General features: G+C 38.7%; 1 protein-coding gene across 6 annotated transcripts in view; it reads left to right on the top strand.

Moving 5' to 3' along the window:
- The window catches only part of LOC137045694 (spectrin beta chain, non-erythrocytic 1), a 70540-nt gene extending 55980 nt beyond the window's left edge, over positions 1-14560 (top strand). For 3 of the 6 annotated variants that reach the window (XM_067422554.1, XM_067422553.1, XM_067422551.1), the window contains 9 exons: positions 4703-6634; positions 7558-7623; positions 7781-7861; positions 8024-8110; positions 8269-8360; positions 8443-8528; positions 8610-8876; positions 10648-10755; positions 11838-14560. In XM_067422554.1, coding sequence (XP_067278655.1) covers positions 4703-6634; positions 7558-7623; positions 7781-7861; positions 8024-8110; positions 8269-8360; positions 8443-8528; positions 8610-8876; positions 10648-10755; positions 11838-12070 — 2952 coding nt within the window. In that variant the 3' untranslated portion in view covers positions 12071-14560. The remainder of the gene's footprint in view (positions 1-4702; positions 6635-7557; positions 7624-7780; positions 7862-8023; positions 8111-8268; positions 8361-8442; positions 8529-8609; positions 8877-10647; positions 10756-11837) is intronic. The other 3 variants (XM_067422556.1, XM_067422555.1, XM_067422552.1) reach the window with 2 other exon arrangements.
- The last annotated feature ends 9657 nt before the right edge of the window (positions 14561-24217 follow it).

Genomic DNA, 24217 nt, shown 5'->3' with positions numbered 1-24217 from the left:
CAAGCCCTGCTAGTGATTTCAAATATCAACAGCAAATCTCAGAAAGCACTTAATACACATTTAAGACAAAAAATATACTCTATACTGGGTGTTTCAAGTCTTCTGAACTTATACAAAAACTTAGCATAATTTATATGCTGCTGAGACCACAGAGATCAGAGCAATTGATCACACAAAGTCAGAAAACACATCTTTAAACTACAGGTGCAGTAAGTGATTTCTGAGAAACTGTGTTGAAATTGGATCAGATCAAGCACCAAAACACACTTGTAGCCACTCAGCACTAAGGGGCGTGTCCACTCATTAGGGGGGAGGTACCTGTGTTGCATAGCGTGTTTGTGAATTTGGGGGCGAGGCTATCACAATGCGTCACGTTTGTTTTGGTGATTTCCAGTATCAACAGCGTTTCTCAGAAATCACTGCCCCTTTAAGACCATAAATATACACTATAATGAGTGTTTTAAGTTTTCTGAAGCAAATATTTTATGTATTCTCTTTAAACGGCAGCAGAGGCCAGGGGCTTTTGTTAGATCTAAAGATTTTCTGCAAATCGGTTGTTTTAATCAGATATGCATGGACGGATAGAGACAGAGGAAGCAGATGATAAGAGAGGTGATTAGATACATGAAGTGGAGTTTTTCACTCTTACGTAAGCTGTCTTTAAGCCTGATGTAAACCCACTCATGACAGCAGCGCTGTGTTGAGATGTGACCTCACCCTTCGCTTCCCATGATCGCTGAGTTTAGAAATGGCTCCCAGCAGGAGAGGGGGATGATGGAGAAATTTGTTGTGAACTTTCTAGAAGGCCCTCTTGACTGGCCTGTGTGATTTATGGTCTGGGGATGCCAGAGCAGCACAAGATTAGTCATAAGGTCAAAGGTCAAGCCATTACAGCTGTGTATGACGACATGTTTAAGAGCAGATGATTCTTATTAAATCCCGGAGTAAAAAAAGGAAAAATCTTGCTAGTGTTCTTTTGTGTGTGTTCATGTTGTTATGTAAATCTAATGGACTGTCTGCTTGAGCCAAACACTCACAGAAGTGCTGTTTACTCAGATACTAAAACACATTTATTTACACAAATGATTATACAAATGATAATTTTTGTGCAGCAGTGTTTGAATTATGAATTGCACCGGCCATAAAAAGTTTTGGAAAATTAAGCGAGACTTAAATATGCCATTGCATAAGATGATAAAATATCAAACCAAGTAACATTTATTATAAAGATAACACAAGTATGGTCCAAAATGAAGACGTTGTAAAACATTTGTGAATGTTGATAATTAATGTGATGAGCTGCACCTGTGTGAACTCAACAATAACTCATTTCATATATGCATGAAAAATGACTTGGTGAACAACATCAACAGTTGTTTGCAGATGTCACTTCATAACTTTTGCTATGTAATGCAATGACATTCATGCATTTTTTGTGTGTGACCTAACTGTTTAAATCATTTTTGGACCACTGCACATCAGATAATAAGCATGATGCATCTTTAAAGGGTGAACTTTGTAGAGGTTGACCGATAGTGGATTTTACCGATAACAATAACTATATTGGCCCACACTGTCCGATAACTGATAATCAACCGTTTTTAAACTGACCAGCTGGATATAAACTAATGCAAATAGATGGTAACAATTGTGACATTAATAATAATAATAATAATAATAATAATAATAAGTTTTATTTATATAGCGCCTTTCCCATACTCAAGGTCGCTGTACACAAAATATACATACATACACAATATAGGACATAAACATACAAATATACAGAGGAGAAAAACAATTCTAAGCAGAGAAAGATTGGAAATATTGTAAGAAAATATATATTTTTAGTTGAGACTTGAAGGAGGATATAGTAACAGTGTCGCGTAGAGAAAAGGGGAGGGAATTCCAGAGTTTCGGGGCCACAGCACTGAATGATCTTCCACCCATAGTAGAGAGACGGAAACGAGGTACATTGAGTAGTCTAGAGTCAGATGACCGGAGAGTACGTGGAGGACAATACCAGTGCAGGAGCTCAGATAAATAATGGGGAGCAAGTCCATGCAGACATTTAAAGGTTAGATGTGTAGAATTTTGTATTGGATGCGGACAGAGACAGGTAGCCAATGAAGATTATAGAGCAAAGGGGTAATGTGGTCCGATTTTTTGACTCTGATGACTCTGGCAGCAGAATTTTGTACATATTGTAGTCTAGCGATAGTTTTAGCGGGAAGCCTAATAAGCAGTGAATTACAATAGTCAATACGTAAGGTTATTAAAGCATTGATTAGAGTTTCGGTATCTTTAGTGCTGAGAGCTGGTCGTAGTCGGGCGATGTTACGAAGGTGGTAGAATGAAGTCTTGGTAACTGAACTAATATGAGCCTGAAATGTAAGAGCAGAGTCAAATGTTACGCCTAGATTTTTAGCAGTGTGAGATGGAATTACGGAGGACCCATCAATAAGTAGACTCAGTTCAGACTTTTTTAGAATGGATGAAGGACCAAATACAGTGACCTCAGTTTTATCGTTATTAAATTTAAGGAAGTTTCTATGAAGCTAGGTTTTAATGTCAGTAATACAGGTATTCAATGAGTCCAGGGGGAGAGTGGAGATGGAGCGGGCTGAAATGTAAATTTGCAAGTCATCAGCATAACAATGATAGCTAAGACCATGACTACGGATAATGTGACCTAATGGTAGCAGATAAATATTAAATAGAAGTGGTCCAAGAACAGAGCCTAAGAACAGAGATTAAACATTTGGGTCGGACTTGAGTGTATTTTTGTCACATTGTTTTAACCGCTTGAGGTAAGTTACTAAAGTTAGCATCCTCTCAGCTTCGACGGCAAACATACTGTTGTTCTCCACTAATGCAGCATCTAGTCAACAAATAAATTACTTAATAATGATATGAAAACACGTAGAGTTTCATTGACTGTTTTAAATCTGTTTCTAAAGTGAAGCCTCACGTGTCAAAACAAACTCCACAGGTGTCAGTAATATTTTTTATTTAGCCTCTAGAGGCCACTCTCGTACTGGACACGACCCAGAAAAACTATTGGAATGGATTTTTGCCGATAACCAATTATTCCAGCAATAGTTATCAGTAGGGATGGGACGATACACTTAAACACACGATACGATGCAACTCGATATGCCAGGGTTACGATACAATACGTCACGATACGATATCAAAATATATATTTTTCTTTCCAAATCTGTTTTTTTTTACCACCTAAGTAATGTACTTAAACGAAAGGTAGGATTTTTCTCTTTTTTTGCATTTTGGTTCTATGTTGTTTAAAAAAAAGGAGAATTTTTAGAAGTCTGCGACCTCATCTTAAACAGGGGTGCCAATAATTGTGGAGGGCACTGTAGGGATGTCAATCGATTCAAATATTGAATCGCGATTAACTGCATGATTGTCATGAGGTAACTCGTGATTAATCGCAATTTAATCGCACCTTTTTAGCAATTGTAAATATATCTTCAATTAAGTTTAAATTAAGTTTTTAATACTCTAATCAACATAGGTATGGACAAATATGCATGCTTTATGCAAATGTACATTTATTATTAGTGAAACCATACTTATTCAATAATAATCAATACAGCATGTAGACTAGACATATCAAAGGTCATAGATATGTTTATCTAAGAAATGTCTCTTAAGCGTAAACTTAAAAATAATGAGTAAGTAGTGATTTCTCTCATTTTAACAATATAAAGGGAGTTTTTACACTGGCAGTTTAATTCAGATTAGGGCAAAGTTTGTATGAAAAATTGTTAAAGTGTACCAGTGAGCGAACCAGAACCACACCATACCTGGAGGAGGTCCATATTACACGAGGAGGAATATAGTGCGGCCCCTTTAAGAGATCCGCATTCCGTATTGAACTGCCGGTATTTTGCGTGTGCGCGCCGAAATGGGCCGCGATTCACGTGGACAGTGTGAAGAACACGGACGACTCGGGAGAGCGCTTGTTCAGGAAAGTAACCTGTGCATTCGTTTTAGCCGATTGTAATGTATTTAGTTCAATAAAACACGTGTACTGTAAGCGGGGTGATGGTGTTAAAGATTTACCTCAGACATGAGCGAGAGTGAGCTGCAGTGCATCGCGCTCAGACTGCAGAGAATGTGCTCAGTGAAAAAAAAACCTTTTCTTTCTGGAGTCTAATAAAAGTTAAAAAGAAAATATGGTAGTTTATGTAGGCAATAACTGCATTTTTGGTCTAGAATATTAATGCTAATGTCAACCATTTTCTTTCCCTATTAATGTTTGCTGCTACATCCTTTGTCTGACTGCTCTCACTTTTTCCAACTACGGGCTATGCCTCAGATCAAACAGAAAATGCGCGCTGTATTTTGTTATGTCTGCCACACACACACACACACACACACATATAATACACTAAATTATTTATATACTACGCAAATCATGCAGCAGTGCCATCTATCTTTATTTCGCGATCCATTTTTTTCGACCTCGATGCGTTTCGTCACGTTTTGTATCGCGATATTTTGTCAAACGATATTTCGTCTCATCCCTAGTTATCAGTGCAGATTAATCGCAAAACCGATCAATCGATCGACCTCTAGAACTATGTATTGAAGCGTGATACTTATGCATGCTACACCCTTAATGCATGGGAGAAAAAAGTAATGAAATAACACTCTAAAACTATTTTTCCTTTTGTTTTAGGTAAGTACTTACTTACATGTTATGGAAAACAACATGGCAGTAGCCCCAGTGTATGAGAGTATGACGCTACCCAAAGACAAAGCCCCAAGGCCCTCTTCCTCCTCTCCCAGGACCTCCCTGTACGCTTTCTCCTCCCCTTGCACCTCTCCATACTCCTCGTCCTCCACAGAAGACACCCTTCAGCAGGCCAAAAACCCCTCTGTTCACCTCTTGCCAAAGAACGGCAACATCTCAATCTTCAGTAGCCTTAAGAGGAAGAGCAAGAAGGAGAAGAAGAAGAAAGACGACCGTAGACACACCATTCAGAAGATCATGGGAGAAGAGGTGTCAGAAGAGGCTGGTTTGCCACCTGTACATGAACCGGTTATATACGATACACACACTTGGCCCCTGAAGGAAAGGAAGAAGCGGAAAAATGCAAGGAAACCAAACAGCGAAGAGACTCAGGTCTTGGACTATATGAAAAACCCTTTGGTGAAAGACATAGATGCAGAATGCTCCGGAGAGGTTGGATCGCCAGTTCACCACACCTTAGAGGTTGCCACCCAAGGACATGTGAAGAACCACTGTAGATTTCTGTCCTTGGGCTCTGTGTTAAGCTTTGACCTTCCCAAAGATATGAGCCTTATCCCTAGCATTCAAGATGTCATTACAATTGGCCCTCCCGAGCAAAAGAAGACAGACTCTCAACACCAGGACTCTCAGGTTGATCGCCCAACACCTCTGAGCACCTTTAAAACAGCCCGCTCGCCTCCAACGCAAAAAGAAGAGTCCAAACATACTTCTCCAGGTGAAGTAATCCTTAAAATTGATTGTAAAGACTCCAAAAGGATCAGCGTTGACACCATTTCATTTACTGATGATGAATTCCCTCCTCCACCTTCTCCAGTCATTGAAGCCATCGCTTTTGAGGAGAATCACCCCTCATTACTCCAACAAAAACACCTGTCTTGGATAAGTACAATGCCCAAAGAAGAGGTGGTTAGTTGGGATACAATGGGAACTAAACTTGACAACAAAGAAAACCACTATAGAAGTTCTCCAGAAGATGAAAGCCAAGGGATAGCCAGCCACAGCTCAACTACAGCAGAGATTCATGTATGTCCTAGCATCCATACCTTGGTTCACAATCTTAATGGACACATCTTACAAAGGCCAACAAAGACTCAACGGATGAGTCCAAACCAAGCATCCCAGGTGGTGTTGAACTTCAGAGCCAATGGAAGAGAGGACTCAGTGGACTCTGGTCACTCCAGCTCAGGAAGCTTCAAGTTGGGTTCAGAGGGTTTGTACGTAGACTCCTCAGAGTGTCCAGTGCCTAAGAGGACAATCGGAAAGGTACCATCTTTGGATACAGAAGTCTCCAACAGGAACTTGGACTTCTCCAAAGACAAAAGCCGTACTTTATCTATAGATGTTGAGGATCCGGTTCACCCTGACCACCAACAGTTTGAGCAGGAAGAGGAGGAGCTGGAGGACATCTGGAACCACACCAACAGCTACAGACAGAGTCTAAACTCTGACATCATGTATAATGGCTACCAGGCTTTGACAGCCACCTCTTCTCCAGACCAGCACAGGGAACCCTCACCCAAAAAGCAAGCAGGACTCTACAGGAAGTTGGTCACAGCCTCCGCACCCAACCTTCTTGTGGCGGAGTTTCGATTTCCACCATCTATCCAGTCTATGGTGGGTTGTGGGAAGCAGCAGAACTCAATGGAAGAGTGGCAAATTCCAAATAAAGGGGACAGGAGGTCTTGGGCTGCATTCACTCAACAGGAACAGGTTTACAAACAGGTGGCCATTAATGAAACCGCTTCAGATCTGGTGAAACTACCTGAAATAGAGGACCAGCAAAAGTATATCTACCATTATAGAGAGGAGGAGGAGGAGGAGGAGGAGGAAGAGGAGGAGGAAACAGGGTTTCTAAAGGTGAGGTCTACAAGTTGGCAATAAATATTGTCAAACCCTGTGGTTTAGAAAGTTGGGGGAATCCAATCCAGTGTCCTGCAGAAGTTAGCTCCAATCCAAATTAAGAAAATCAAGGTCTTCAGGATTACTAGAAACATCAGGGAAGGTGTTGGGTCAAATAAGAGCTATCCCAGCAAGCAATAGCTGTCCTTTCACAGATTTTTTAGTCTCGTTTATCTATAGACCTGAGATATTCCGGCTATGAGTAACTTACTTTTTGAGATATATGATATTAATCATGTAAGTAAAGTCAGCAGTGATTGCAGGGTGTTTGGATTAATTTCTTTGATATGTTAATGTCATATATTGACTAGTCTATTCTTGGGAAATGGTTAGATGTCCAATACATTTTCATTGAAAGGTCAGTTTTTGCTTTGTTTTAGCCTAGACGTCAGGGGTGTGTTTGGAACGCTATTAGACGTCTTTTAAACACAAAATTGCTTGCTGGGAAACTCTGCTGGACGTTGGACCTGGTTTAAGTAGTTGAGCTGTTACCTAATGCTGCCTTCAGAATGATTTTAATGAGATGAGCATGCATGAGCGCCACCACAGTAGTAGCGGAAATTTAGGATTATCTTTAAGGCCAGAAAGTACTCCTTGGTTGGCTGGTTTATGAGGTGTCCGGTTACATTTCCCGTTATTTGATGTGGGATCAAAAGAATGATAAAATACATAATAAAATGCTCTTAATTTTGTTGCGTTTGCACTAAAAGGGTAAAGTAGGATCTTCCCAGGAGGATTGAGGGTTTTATTTGGAAATCTTTAACTTCAAATTAAACTGTGAAAAGCACTTTTCATATCAATATCCGTATTGTTGTAGGTATTATTAGTGGACATTTAATCTGTCTTTGAATGCACTGATTTGTGTCCTCCTCTCTTCACAGGACCAGTCCATGAGCCTCCTGTCTGTCCATATGGGATTGGGTGGCGCCAATGACTCTGATATCCAGGTACACAGAAGTTAAATTGCACTGGATAGACCATTGCAGAAGTGTATATGAGATTTACTTACAATTCTGCTTAAAAGTTCTTCAAAATAATAAAAGACATTACTGTATCTATTCAGTGTGAAATATTAGTTGGTTATTCTGAACCGGCCTTTTTCAGAGGGGAAGACAAGAACTGGAACTGCCGTCTATGGAAGGTACTCTGGAGAGGAAACACAAACTACAGCTGGGTGGAAAGAAGGTAAATATCCCAATTAGAGATATCTTCCTTACACAGACCAAGACAAATGAGCATTTTGTGCCACAGGCCTAATGCTTTTACCTGTGGTAGATGTCAGTTGAAGTTATTATGGTGTATTTTAGGTTGTTCTTTATGTAACCAATAAATGTGCTTTTTCTTCAGGCTCCATGCAGGGCGTGGAACTCCTGTCATGCTGTGCTGTACAAACAAACAATATGTTTCTATCAGGACAGGAAAGATACACTCAGCGTAAGCTTGAAGACTTTTTGTTCCTTTATTGTAAACAGACATCATTAGTTAACTTATATTGCAAGGTTGAATTGGATTTGAATTACATTTAATAGCAGCTGTTAGCAAGCTAAGGATATGAGTTAACCAAAACGAGTCTATATTTGTACCCCATATAGAGCTGTGTGACAAGCCTTCCTCTGAACCTAATCGGAGCAGTGTGTGAACCATCGCCGGAGTACACCAAAAAACCCAATTGCTTTTGCTTGAGGTAAATGATGGACAACTAGAGAGCTGTTTTAGTTATAGGTGAATGTATTTTGAATCACTTTTTTTACCTTTTTTTTTCTCAGATTGCGTGATGGATCTGAGTATCTTCTTAGTGCCTCTTCCCGATTTATGATGAAGAAATGGATCCTTAGAATCCAAGCACACACTGGTATTATACCATTTACTATCGCTCTGTCTTTAGCAGTCTGTTTTTACAGTCATATTCAGATGAAATCCTCTCTCTCTACAGCCTCCAGTGGTCCTGTAGTGAACAGATCGACATGTCATGGGTCTTCAGCGACGCTCTCCAGACATTCTCCTCCTATCACAGACTGTCAGTGTGGAGATAAATGTCACTGCTCCATGAGAAATTATGTCACCACCACCGTTTTAGCACAGAGTCAGCCTGCCTCAGGCCGAACCAAAGAGATCATAGTGCAGACCAATGACGGCCTTCAGATCCACCAAAGACATCAGGGTCTGCTGCTCCCCTCACTCCCAAATGCAGGTCATTCTGGTAAATATTCTATCTATCTATCTATCTATCTATCTATCTATCTATCTATCTATCTATCTATCTATCTATCTATCTATCTATCTATCTATCTATCTATCTATCTATCTATCTATCTATCTATCTATCTATCTATCTATCTATCTGTCTGTCTATCTATCTATCTATCTATCTATTTATCTATCTATCTATCTATCTATCTATCTATCTATCTATCTATCTATCTATCTATCTATCTATCTATCTATCTATCTATCTATCTATCTGTCTGTCTGTCTGTCTGTCTGTCTGTCTGTCTGTCTGTCTGTCTGTCTGTCTGTCTGTCCGTCCGTCCGTCCGTCCGTCCGTCCGTCCGTCCGTCCGTCCGTCCATCTGTTTGTTTTTCATCTTTTGTTCTGTCCACACATTCATCCATCCATCCACCCATCCGTCTGTCTCTCTGTCTGTCTTTTATCTGTCATTCTGTCTGTCCATCCATCCATCCATCCATCTGTCTTTTATCTGTCTGTCCATCCATCCATCCATCTGTCTTTCTGTCTGTCCATCCATCCGTCCGTCTGTCTCTCCGTCTGTCTTTTATCTGTCATTCTGTCTGTCCATCCATCCATCCATCCATCCATCCATCCATCCATCCATCCATCCATCCATCCATCCATCCATCCATCCATCCATCCATCTGTCTTTTATCTGTCTTTCTGTCTGTCCATCCATCCGTCCGTCTGTCTTTAATCTGTCGGTCTGTCTATCCATCCATCCATCCATCCATCCATCCATCCATCCATCCATCCATCCATCCATCTGTCCATCTGTCTTTTATCTGTCTTTCTGTCTGTCCATCCATCCGTCCGTCTGTCTTTTATCTGTCGGTCTGTCTGTCTGTGTCTATCTATCTATCATCTATGTCCATCAATCCATCTATCTGTTTGTCTTTAATCTGTCCGTCCATCCATCCATCCATCCATCCATCCATCCATCCATCCATCCATCCATCCATCCATCCATCCATCCATCCATCCATCCATCCACCCATCCATCCATCTTTCTGTTCAACCTGTCGTTCTGTCTCTGTCCATCTGTCCATCTATTTATCTATATAATATGTATTTTTATTGCCATTTACAGCAAGTCCATTTAGTTAAATGCTGCTGTTCATTACGAATATATTATAAAGTACTCAAGTTTATAGTATTTCATAAACCTTCATTGTTATTGTTCCAGAAAAATGTCTCGGAGTGTGATAAAATGTATAATTTATAATACATGTGTATAACTTTAGATGTTTCCTCCATAAGTAGCTTCAAAGTAGTTAAAAAAATCTTTATCAGTATTTTGTCTTGTTTTCGAATACATTTTTAAAATAAATATCTATTAAATAAGTAATTTATCTTAAGTATAATGTAATTAAAAGCATTGATGAGATAAATTTAGCTTTAGTTTGACAGTAGTTTCCTCAACACTGGCCAATAATACTTGTAAATGAAATAATACTAATAAATGAATAATATGCACGACAAATGTTTTCATCCAAAAGAGGGCAGTAGAGGACTCTGCTATGAGCCGAGCTTCACACAGACATTATGAGGCATGGTCACATCTGTTTGCCGTCAGTGGCTTTCTATTTCGGTAGAAGCACTTCTTATCTAGCTCTCTGGATTCTGTCATTTCCACCTTGGTCACATTATTTCTCACCTCCAGTACTTTGTCACTCTATTATACTGTCTGCCCTTGTACTGCAGAGGTTGAATGATTCATATTGTGTTTTTTCTCTCTGTAGAGGATGAGTTTGAGTCTCATGGCGAGTCTCTGAGACAGAAGTTGTCCTCTGTGTCCTCCATTCAGGGCTGGACCAGTGAAAAGAGACGCTCACACTCCTTTACCTCAGGTACAGCCTCTACAGTCACAGCATTTGTCATGCAAACAGGTCATTCTTATGAAACGGTGCTATATAATACAGTAGTGAACAAAAGTGATGTCCGGGGTGGGAAAATGTATTAAAATATTATTAAAAACATGCTAAACAAGCATATTGCGTAGTTGGGCTTTGAGTCAATAATTTTATTTTGGAAAGCGCTGTGAAACATGCCAAATTGAGCAGACATCATTTTTGGCCAGGCTGACATACAAAGAAATTATGAACACATGCTAAAACAAGAGAGAACCAATGAAATATTAACAACTGATTATGTTGTAGTCAATAGCCCTATTTGAAAGGTAATCGTATGGTGCTCTGCAGGGGTCAAAAAGGATATAAAAAGTTAATTTTGAAGTGATACATTCTTGAAAAGTCAGAGATGTAGATTCGGACTGCAATTAAATCACCACACGACCTTGGTGTTTGTCAAAAAACAGGAAGTCATTCGGCCGGGGATTTTTACGCAGGTGATGGGCGAAAAACATGCATTGACATTCTGGATTCAGACGGCAATAAAATCACAGACTAGCCCCTGTGAATGATGAAAATACCTTATGACCCCACAAGAAACAATCACTGTACGAATAGGGCTAATGTATGCTTATTTTTTTTCCATTGTAAAATAAACCTTGTAGCTGTAGTTTACTTTTTTTGTGCCAAATATTTGGGTCAGATAAATACATTTACAAAGTTTAGTCTTTTGTTCTTCCCTCATATTTGAAATATATCAAAATATAAAATATTTACCTTGTGTTTTGATGGTTTAATCAAACTTGTATGGTCATAAAAAACAAATATCCCCGCCGGACATCCCTTTACTGTAGATTTGCATTAATGCATTTGGCAAATGCTTTTATCCAAACGACTTGCACTGCATTCAACGTGTCTCGCACAATTTGGCATGTTTCATTGCATAATCTGAACTAAAACAACTGACTCCAAGCTTTTAAATAAGGCGTGAAGATGTCAACTTCCCTAGGCTGGATATCATCCACTGTAATCTATGTACAGTAGGCTATATGAACTTTAAACACTGATATCTCTGTCCACAGCCACATATCAGAGGATAAAGCCTGTAGCGCCCCCTTCAGGCAAAGGCCAGGACAGCAGCTCCAGCTACTCTGTGACTTTATTCATCGGAGATCGAGAGATGCCTTCGGTCTGTAAAAGCACAGCGATGGCCGATTCAAGCGACGTGTCCGATCTGCCCATGAGAAGCTACATGAGTCTCCCGCGGCCACGGAACAAATCCGTCTTCAGGAAGATCTTTGGGAAAAAGGAGTGACTGATACTTTCTGTGTCAAAGACCCCGACTGACATGTGCAGGACACAAGTTAAACTCTTCTGAAAAACTTTTTTCTTACAATTTATTTATGAACTTATGGTGGCGAGAATCATTTCTTATCATTTTCAAATGAGATCTTGTATGATTGTTTAATATTCACTCCTTCAACTTCTCACTTATCAACCATATTGATATCGGGCTTGTTCAGCCAAACAGGAAATGTACTCATCCGTATGTTGTTCAAAACCAATATGACTCTTTCTTTCATGGAACATTTACATTTTTGCGTTTAGCAGACGCTTTTATCCAAAGAGAAACAAAAGCAGATCATCACAGAGCCAGTGATATTCATCATATACTATACCAGAGGAGAAAATGCAGAGAAGAAACTCTAGAATAACAGTTATAATGACCACTTCTGTCAAGCGTCAAAATGACGAAAAGCACCACAAAAACTGTGCATATGATGTGTCCACTATATTTCACTTGCTCTCAAATCATAAAACAGCTTTGTGTGAGAAACAGACTCACGCCTTTTCTCTCTGTGAATCTTCCCTTGGTGCTTTTTTTGTCATTTTAGAGCTTGACTGACCTCTTTCATTAAATAAGGGGTGTTGAATCCTTCTGGAGGGTCAAAATTGAGCTTTAACTTGCTGTATCACACCCACATGGATGTGTTTAGTAATCCTGAACGGCTTACTGTTCACTTCAAAATGAACATTTCCTGTTAATTCACTCACCCCCATCTCATGTTCATGTCTTTCTTTAGTCAAAAAGAAATTACGTTTTTTGAGGAAAATACTCCAGGATTTTTCTCCATATAATGTACTTCAGTGGCAACCAACGGTTGAAGGTCCGAATCAACTTCCACATACGTCACAGATGTGACAAGAAGAACAACACAAAAGTGGTGAATTTGAGGTTAAAATTAAGGTTATTCATTTTATTTTATTTTATTTTTAATGACTGATGGTTTGTCTAGATAAGACCCTATTCCTCCTCTGGGATCGTGCAGAGACTCTGAAGCCCTTCCTCTGAAACTGGATTGATTTGGACCTTCAACTGTTGGTTCCCATTGAAATACATGTGGAAAAAAATCCTGGACTCTTTTCCTCAAAAAAACTCATCTCTTTTCGACTGAAGAAAGAAAGTAAGACATGAATATCTTGGATAAGTTGGGGGTGAGTAAGTAAATGATCAGGAAATGTTCGTTTAAGGCGGGCGTACACGGTGCGATTTTTGCTGTCGTACGAACTCGCAGACGATTTTTTTTTCTCGGGAGAAATCGCGTGGACATCGGTGGACATGGATGCTCTTATCGTCGCGGCTCGCACCTTGTGAGAGGAAATACGAGACGAGCCGAGCACGTTAAGAGCACCTCCCGACCTTACGATAATTTTTAAACATGTTTAAAAAGTTCGGCGAGTCGGCCCGATTTTTACCAGCATGACTGTCCCCTATTGCCAAATCATGCACAAGCACGTCACACGCTCAATCTATATGACTATTATTAGCTCAGTGGCTGCCACATAGCCTACTGCGTTCACTCACACACACACAAACACACACACACTTTCTCTCTCACGTGCACTCTTCTCTCTCCCTCTGGTTGTTTCGGTTAAAAGGAATGGCTGTTCTTTGCTTTTCAACAAATCATTTTCACACCTTTTTTCTTTATTTTTTGTATCTAAAGCTATAGCAGCAACATTGAAAGCTCCGGAGTCCGGTGTCTGTGTTACATGAAAACTCGTGTGATCGCGGCCGGCTCGCGGTGCAAACAGTCGTGCCGTGTACCAGCTGATTTGATGCGATGATCAAATTAAATGACTCGTAGCGTCTGCAATATCTCACGACCTTCCGAGTGTCCGAATTCGCACAGTGTACGCCCGCCTTTAGAAGTGAACTAATCCTTTAATTGCCTGGTTCAGGTGTGTTTAATTAAGGTTGGAGAAACTCTGCAGGAAAGTGTCCATCCAGACTGAATATTCTGCAGAAAGGGAACGCAAGAGAGTGAGATATTTGAGTTTGCAACATCCATAGGGTGAGTTGAGTTTCATTTATGGATGAATTCTTCCCTTTTCCCATGCCAAAAGTTCATTGTTTGCCATTGTTGTTTTAAATGTGCATTAATGAGTGAAGTTTGCTGTGGACATGCTGCCATGATGAATCTACTGATATGAGACTCTTGATATCTAATGTGTTGAGTTTTCCCACCACATTCCAGTTGAGGTGGTCTGATGTGCTTTCACTTCATGTATGGTCTGTTTTTGCCCTGGATTGTAATTTAGTTTCTATCTGTCCAGTCATTGTTTATCTTTTATTAGGTTTTGGCACATATTATTTGTCATGTTCTTCTGTGTTGTTTGAGTTCTGTGTGGTTGTGCAGGGTTAGTTCACCCAAAAATGAAAATTCTGTCATTCACTTTAATTATTTTTGGCAAACGATACCTTTAACACGTGTGTTTCCAAACTAAACATTTGATTCACTTATTCTAGTGTTGCTTTCTGTGTTTAAACTAATGCAGTGTGTCCTGTACTTCTTTATAGGAAGAAGTGTTTTTACAGTCTGGGTCAACTGTGTCGCCTGGGTGTTTATGAACATTTGTACACAATTTGAAACATGTAATGCATAATTTCAAACATTTTACTGTGGAAAAAATTCTAGGACTATTCTGATATGTTTGTGTAGAAAAAAAAGGCATGCACTGATTGTCACAAGTTGAGTCTGTAGAAAGCGCACAACGCAGTAGAGGAGGATACCACAGTCTTTAATTCACAAGGACAGCATCTTCACGACAGACGTGAAATCACACGTGTACAAACAATAACCGACGAGGGACTGAAAAGAACAGGGAGTTTAAATACACAGGGTGAAGGACGTAACGATTAAGATACAGGTGGTGATAGCAAACTAAACAGAGACAAACAAGCATAGGTGATCTTCCACGAGCACTTAATCTTACATAAAAAAAAAAAAACTCTTTCCTCCTCTATTTCTCCTTTCTTCTTCCCTTTTCTGGTCTTTGCTACTCTGAGTAGTGTACAAATCGTGGTATTTAGGGCACTTTTTGTGTTTCGTTGCCTCTTCTTGACGGATCGCTTCCTGTTCTCCTGAGTTGTAAGTCGCTTTGGATAAAAGCGTCTGCTAAATGCATACATGTAAATGTAAATGTAGGTGATGACAAAACAGAACATAATTGTGACACTGATATGAACATTTTGGCCATACGATAATTATTTATATTTGAAAGCCAATAACCAATAAATCTAAATCCAATTTTTTATAACATAAATTTGATAACAAAAACAAAAGTCTCACCATAAAAACACAGTTAAAAAAACGCTCTCGTAACTTTATGAATCCTATATGATAGATTTGCGCTGCACATGTTGCATATATTTTCCTTTTTGAAGTGATTCCAGTCATATTTTACGCAATTGAAAACTATCATGATGAACAGTGCGCATCTGAAGTGTCTCAGCTGAAGGAAATAATCCATTATTCATCAGCTTTAATATATCGGCAAAATTGTCTTACTGACCCAATAACAATAACATGACATATATCGGCCGATACAGATATGGTGCATCCCTAAAAAGCATTGTAAGAAAATAATGTCATTGCAGCAATTTGAATGAGTTTTTTTTTTTTGCATTATGGCATTTTGTTGCAAAACAGAATGGGTGCACCTAATTTTGCCACACGCAAGGTGTCAACCCCAATAACAGTAGGCCTGTTTGCTAGATCTGTATCTCTGTATGAGAGAGAGGCCAGTAGTGGAGAGGGAGTGTTTATCTGACTGACAATATATGATCGCATATATTTGTAAAATGTGCTCCTATAGGCAAAGAAAGGACATTTCCCCTTGTCTCTTGGATAAATCAGAGTCCGCAGCTTCTCTCATTGTGAAGGAAACGAGATGTTTGTTTGATGCCTGTTTTAACGATCCACTGGGCACAATCACCTCCGATTCAACACACCCTCCTCCTTCCCTCTCCGATGGAGATTTCAAAAGCGCTGATACGGCAACTACAAACAAACACTTAGAAATCCTCCACAATAATCATTAAAACAGCGGAGGAGATCTGAGCCTTCCGGCTCAAGCCCAAACCCTCAGAGGTCGATGCCTCGCTCGTGCGTATGCATATGAAAAGCTGTTATGGCTGGAAGCTGGATGCCCCTGCAATCCCTTTAAGCGTTCAAAGAGTCTGCGCATACATAATTGGTGAGTATTTCATGTTGAAATGATAAGAGACGGTGCAGTCGGCACTCGAGATGAACCGCGAAAAGATACAAAACAAAAGAGGATCCGTGGTAAATCCGATTCAATTGAGAGTGCTGACAGCGGGGGGTGAAAGTGCTCAAACAATGGCTTTCACCACATGGTCAATGTCGGATTAGAATGCATTAAGTACTCGAAATGTGCCAAGTGCAAAGGGATGGACAGATTTTTCTAATGGACCGTGTAGCATCATTCAGCAGTGGCCCCAATGTAGGCCTACTATGGCAAGCCGTTTTAACATGTAATGCTTAAAACTAATTAGTATCTATTCCATTAAGTAGTACTTATTCGTTAGCTACTAGTGATTATTATTTAAGTACTAGTCTAGTGCATAATATTTAGATAGTCCTGATACCTTTTTAAAAATATACTAGTAGTTATTCATTAGATACTAATTCTTATTTTTTTATATACTGGTACTTATTCGTTAGATTGCCTATTGGTACTAATAGTTACTTATTTATTAGATTCTAGTAGGCTACTTATTAATGCATTACTTATTTTTAGATATTAGTACTTATTCATTAGATACTAGTACTTATTTTGATAGTGAATAGTAACTATTCTTTTGTAAACACATTTTACATTTTTGCAAATTGACTTTCTATGGGGATTTGTCATTTAGATATCAACTATTCAGTTCTGACTAGTATGGATTCCAATTGTGACTAGTACATATTTATTAGATACTAGAAGTTATTCATTAGGTACTACTTATCTTTTAGAAACTAGTACTTATTACAATAAACTAGTAGTGATTTTATAGATACTAGAACTTATTCATTAGATACTAGTACCTATTTATTAGGTACTATTTTATTTCAAATGGTAACATGGCCATTCTGACTAGTCATAACATAAGACAAGTAAAAAAGCAGCTGTGAGCAGTCTTATCTAGTAAGATAAGAAATGTTTCTAGATACAATTAAAAAAGATACTAGCATCTAAGAAATAAGTACTAGTGTCTAATAAATTTGTACTAGCACTTTATGGAATACATACTCGTATCTAAAAAAAAAAAAAAAAAGTAGAATAGTAGAATGAAAATAGATAGTGGTACATTTTAAGGATTTAATGTTAAAACGGCCTGCCATAAGCCTACTACATGCAATACAAAATTCAGTATTTTAGTCATGTGTGACTTTTTTTTACTTGGTTCTGATAGAGTAAAAAAGACAAAGGCTAAATATAGGTCACACAAAGCATAAAAAAAAGCATTAGGTCATTTTTAAAAGTTGTGGCTTTCACCCAGCTCTTATTGATGTCTTATTGACAGTGCCATATGTTTCCCAGTTGGGTATTTTTTTGGGAACCAAATTTATGAATGTTCTGTGTTCTTAGAACCACTTAGAAAACCTCTGCGTGCCTAGAAATGCCTTGGTTGCATTTATTTGATCAAAAATACAGTAAAAACAGCAAGATGATACTTTTACAATAGCTATTTTGTATTGTAATTTATTCCTGTGTATGGCTGTATGTGACATCAGCGAGAGGGGAGAGGGCATTAATTAAACCCACTTTTCTGTCAAAGACTCATTATTTCAATGAGTCAGTCGTTTACACTGAGCAAAGTTGAGCATTTCTGCTATTTTCCTGTCCGTTCACATCTCACCCCAGCTTGATCCCTGGTGCTCATGATGAATCAATGAAGAATGAAAAACTCTCTAGTTTCAAGGACTTTTCACTAAAAACATTCGTCTGTGGTCATTAAAAACATCCCACAGGAAAGAAAATCACAAATGAGATCTCAAAGATCAAATACAGAAAATGGAGTGAATCTGTCTGAGCTGCTAAAGCTCTGACTGTGTGGCAACTATTGATTTTTATTTCTCTCAAGGAATTTTAGGGCAAACATCAATATGTAAATGTCATAGGTCCAAAAGTCTGGGGCCATCAGTCTCATTCTGACGGTCCTGCTGTCACTTTTACTCCATGATGTTGATAAATGAGCAGAGCGGGTTAAAAAGCCCATTGACTGGTGGCCACAAGTCAATTACACTGATGAAAGCCAACAATCGAGGCTTTCTCTGCCGGTCATCAGAAGGGCTGAATTGGAGAGTACCCGGTCAATGAAAGGGCAGAGGGGCATGTCACCTCCACTGCCCATTTTACAGAGGTCATGACCCGCTCCTGTAGCCTGTCCCGCTGTCAACACTTGATCACGTCACAGGTCAAACTCACTTGACTATGGGACAAGAAAGAAGAAATCAATGTGCGCTAACAGGCGTCTCCCATTCTCAATAGTCTATATCGTTGCCTGAACCAAAGAAACACTTATAATTATAAAGGAACTGTATGTAAAAAATGTTTCAATGAATCATAAAATGGCCCTGATATGTCACTAGACATAACACTTCTATAACTGACAACAGTAGTCCGGGATATTGTCATTTAAAAGTTGTTGTTGCAGCGCTCAACTGATGTTGACATGTTGTGTTTTGGCCTGAAGCTCCGCCCTCCACCTATCGATCAATCACGAAATCAGTAGTGTTTCTGAATCCGGGTTGCCAGATCTGCTCTAGTTACCACAGCTGCAGATCTACAAACGCTCCTGCTGATCCTGCAGCCAATCTGGCAACCTCGAGTCAGGGGGAGGGGGAGGGGGATACACCGCTCTACAGTCATTTGACAGTGATTGCAGTACCAGTTTTGGCCACAATCTTACATACACTTCCTTTAAATTAAATGGAATATTCTATATACACTACCAGAATTATTAAGAGTTTATGAAAGCGTTTTTGAAAGCAAGGCAAGTTTATTTGTATAGCACATTTCATACACCGTGGTAATTAAAAGTGCTCTACATAGAAATTAATTATAATAGTGAGAACATAAGATATAAGAATGCCATGTGTAAGAATTAAAATAAAAACAAGGACAATTAAAAGCAAATAAAAATGTATTTGAAAGAATACATTTATTCTCGTGTTGAAAACATAACACTTTTTTGTTCTTAAAAATTGCTTGTAAATCGCTTGTTCAATTAGCTTTAAGTAAAACTTTTCTTTCAAAAAGGACAGATTTTGTATTTATTCTTGAAACTGATTGGTTGTAGGCCTCACTGATGAGGATAAAGTTCATCTATGAAAAATAACCTAAATACTCAAAATAGTGTGTGGGGGTGTGTGTGTGTGTGTGTGTGTGGGGGGGGGGGGTGTCCACGCATGCGCAGGTCAGAGGCCGTTATCTTTGCGAGTAGCCTACTGCACACGTGTTCATATGTGAACATGAACATACATGCATGTCATTTTTGACCAATATCAGCTCAGATCAATTAGCCCTACAATCAGTCCGTTTCAAAAGTGAAACAAAGTTTGGAAAAAATCCCACAAAATTACAAACATTATCCCCAAAAAATTGGGAGGTAGTTGTAATCTGTGTGAGCAAAGTCATTAAGTTTTAGTCCAATTCATTAACATTAACGAAAAAAAAGAAAATCCATTCTGGGTCAAAATGACCTAAACACAACATAAGGGACAAAAACCCGTAATATTGTGAACAATTTAAAATAGCTGTTTTCTGTTTTAATATATTTTGAAATTCCACAAAAATATGAAACGGGAACACTGAGCAGTTCCGCTCATGCTTCTAGTAAACACAGAAACTGCCGAACGGCGGTCTTTTGAATCAGCTTTGACTGCGACTCTGGAAGACTTAGAGTTAAGCTTTTCTCTGAGAAAAGAACAAAGAACGGCACTGAAGTCATTCTTAAAAAGGGAAGATGTGTTCGGAGTTTAGCCGACCGGATACGGCGAATGTTTAATCAACAAGCTCTGCTTCACATTCGTTGCTCTGGTTGGTGTAGCGCTATCCTATCGCGTGCAGAGGGAGTTTGAAAGACAACCGTTTATCCGCCCCACAGATTGAGCTGTCAATGGTGAGTTTCCAGACCAAACATCTTGATGTGGGTCTGGCTTGTCAGGTTAGTGACTCTGAAGACTGGAGTAATGATGATCAATTCAGCTTTGATCACAGCAATAAATTGTTTTAATATTCACATAGAAATTTATTTTAAAATTGTAATAATATTTCACAATATTGCTTTTTTTTTACTGTACTTTACTGTACTCTACAGCTTTAATGAGACTGAGACTTCTTTCAAAACAATAAAAAATAGTTCTGTCGTTATCCGCATATTTCAACGAGTCTGTGTTTTCCAAAACTATTCCAACAAACATTTGCAAACAGCATCGTAAAGCTGAGTGTCTGAACATCTCTAGACCTGCAGTTCAAGCATATCGTTTTTTGTGTGCATGTGGACTTAATAAATCCTTATTTTGAGCAAATCTTTCTTGAGTGCAATCTATATCTTTTATTTAAAATATACAAAATTTAATTTATGTCTTAGTTTTGTCAAGAGATTTAAAGTGCCATTTTTGAAGTGTTTACGTGCTCTAGTATGTAAGAACGAGCCTGTGATTGAATCTGGAAATATATTTATTTATATTTATCCATTTGGCAGATACTTTTATCCAAAGTGACTTACAGTACACTTATTACTGGGACAATCCCCCTGGAGCAACATGGAGTCCTTGAGCAAGGACACACTGCTGGGATCGAACCTGCCACCTTCTGCGTGTCAGTTCAGTGGTTTAACCCACAAGACCACCATCTGAGAATCCAAAAATGAGAATTCGTCCTCAGATGGCATGTCTGTGACTTATAGCAACAAAATCTAGCATTTATTCAATCTCAAACGGATTCATTAAACGTTATTATTACTCCACTACCTGACATCATTAACCAACGTGGTTGAATGAAAATATATACAGTAGTATTTCATGCTATATTTCTAGTGGTATAAGCAAAGCATCTTGGTGGTGATGAGTTAAATCTTATGCATGGCCAACAGATTCCTCTCGTTAATGTAATTTGTTCTTTACTCTGAGCGCGAGCTGAAGGGTTTGACCCGATGTCATGGGAAACTCTGTCTAAATGTGTCCCCGAGGGCCGTTTCTGAGTTCTGACCATCTCTCTTGTTATTGTCATCAGTGGTCAGTAGCCTCAGAGGTCACGACCTCTCTCATTATTCACTGATTCATACGAGGAGGCTGGAATACGATATCCCGTCTTAGGAAACTAAGGATGTGTTGTCAAATGAATGCTGAGAAACAAGAGCTCTTTACTGAAGCAAACGTTTCATAAGGATTCTGTTAAAGTGGAGCATTTGTCTCAATTCTGTTGATTATAACACATCATTTCACATTCATGCATTTGGCAGATACTTTTAATCTAAGTGGACATTTTTTCAGTTATGATTTTCTAGTCATTTGAACCCATGATTTTGGTGTTGCAACCGTTCTCTGTTTGAGCAACAGGAAACTTCATGAGTCACTGCTCTGAAGGCATCTTGAGTAAAATGGCTTTATATTTAATGACGCACATACAAAAGACCACAACCTGTTTTACAGAATAGGGAAGGTTGTTGTGCGTAGCCCCCACTCCTGTAATATATTGAGAGATCTTCTCACAAGCGGCACCATGATGGTTTATCGCATCAAACTATTAAACTGTTTTTCTGAATAGCCGTGAGAGTGTGTTGCCCATGAACCGGTGACTGGTATCGAGTGTTTGTGGTTGTGTTCGGTCTCCAGTGATCTGTGCTTTTATATCTCGTTACCGTGGTCTTCCTCAGCGGCTTTGATCCGTGTCTTCAAAGGTGAAACTCTACACGTGTGTTTAGATCACGGCTCGCCTCGCAGCGCTTTTACTGGGAAGATCTGCTCTTGTGGTCGGGCCTGTACTTTTGTTCTGCTCTCAGGTTAAAGGTTATGCAAACAAATGTATTAATTGTAGAAAAAATATATATAATATGCAATTATATATTGTGGCTGTTGCGTCAATTATTTTTTAATATAAAAACCATACTTACAATAGAAGTACACCTCAGGAAACATTACAAAATAATAATAAAAAATCCATGCCATGAGACCTTTAAGACTTCTCTGTTCCTAAGTTAAAGTAGCTCCCAGCAGCTTTGTGAACTCTTAACTAAGAACTTTTACTGGGATTTAGGAGAACTTAGTGGTAAAATAAAATGTTTTGTGAATATGGCTCCTGATGAGCAGTTGTGCCTTTTATTTGTTCTGTCAAGCTTTTTTTTTTTATAAACTGAATTATAATTTAACTAATCAGAAATAATTTCAACACGCAAACAAGGTTAATTGTGTAACTATGATATAAGTAATAAGCAGTTTTGCCCGTATATGAGCTGTCAATAAATGAACAAATGAACTGCATTTACTATTTGTTAAACTAAAAAAAAGCTATTTTAAAAAAAGAAGCCCTTAAATGTTAAATGAAAAGCCTTCAAATACATTGCATTATAAATCATTTTTGGATGTCTAATATATTGTGTACACACTGTATATTGCATACAAATACAATTCTTTTATTTTAATTATCATTAACATTAAGACTTTCACTTATCTACATATTTCAAGACCCCACTCTTTTGTACTAAATATTGTGCTGGCTTTAATTTCCGAAGTCTATCTTTTATGCATTTACTAATTCATTATCTCAGACTAATATATGCTGCCGTCTCACTCTTTATTCTGCTTTGTTCAGAGTGCATCTCTCATTTGTTGTATTCTGAGCCAGTGGTTAATTGGCAGCACGCCTGTCTGTTGTAATTCATCTCAATGAGGAAGCTTGTTATACACTATAATATATTAAAAGGGTGCTCACAAAAGCACCCTCGCTATTTTCTAAAAACCCGAGATTTTGAAAACCCCCCCCGGCTTCATTCAGGGAGGGGTTAGACATTTAGCGTCTGCCCTCTCTGAATGCATGTCAGCGATATGGAAATGAAAGCCGATTCGAAGGCGTCCAAACATGCTTATTCAGTAAGGCTTTGTGTTGATGCTCTGTCAGTGAGTGCAGAAATACACACGTACACACACTCCTCACCATCTGTATGTGTTGGCACCGGATGGAGGGGCTCTTATGGGCAGACGCTCATGGTTTTGACCAAGGCTGTTCTGCAAGCTAAGATAAAGTAGACTTCTAGAAATTGCTTTTGTCCATTTTCGCTGAGGCTAAACTCATCTAAAGTGCACACAGGGGAACGGCACTGAAAGCAATTTTAGAGGAAAATGAATAAAAAAACAGTATACCAAATCATTGAGTGTAATGATGCTCTGGTGTTAAATGCTATTAGTCCAACTAAAAGAGAATGAGTCAACGTTTATGCAGTTTAAACTTAGTAGTCTAATATTTCCTTAAATATAATGCGATTACTTTTCTAAGCAATCAGACCATTAAACAGATCTTACTTAGCCTATATTGAAGGAGTGACAGATTCTAGAGACCAGAATGTCATAGAAATGTGGAATTATTTTGCCATTTTATTTTAATTAGCAGAAACATCAATGCAATGCAACCACTTAGAATACATAACCCAGCTATCACATAGCAACACACTAACAGCCCCCCAGAATTCCTTAGCAACAGCATAGCAATGCAGCCACCCAAAATATCCTAGCAACTGCATAGCAACACCCTGGAAACCACACAAAACACCCTACCAAACTGCATAGCAATGTCCTAGCAATGCATCCACCCAAAATACCATATGAACTGCATAACAACACCCTGGAAACCTCCTAAAACTTCTAAGCAATCACATAGCAACACAATAACAGCCCTTCAGAGTGTCTTAGAAACTGCATAGCAACATCCTAGCAATGCAGACACCCAAAATACCCCAGCAACACCCTGGACACAGCCCTTAAACGTCCTAGCAATCACATGGCAACATGCAAAAAACCTCTCACTTGATATATCAGCTTGATATAGTCTAATATTAGTAAAGATATAGTCTTAATTTGGAAAATTAGTCTTTATTTGTCTACTTAACAAA

This window comes from Pseudorasbora parva, chromosome 17 (assembly GCF_024679245.1).
Source record: "Pseudorasbora parva isolate DD20220531a chromosome 17, ASM2467924v1, whole genome shotgun sequence".
NCBI classification, from domain to species: domain Eukaryota; kingdom Metazoa; phylum Chordata; class Actinopteri; order Cypriniformes; family Gobionidae; genus Pseudorasbora; species Pseudorasbora parva.
This window is presented reverse-complemented; position numbering and strand designations above follow the sequence as displayed.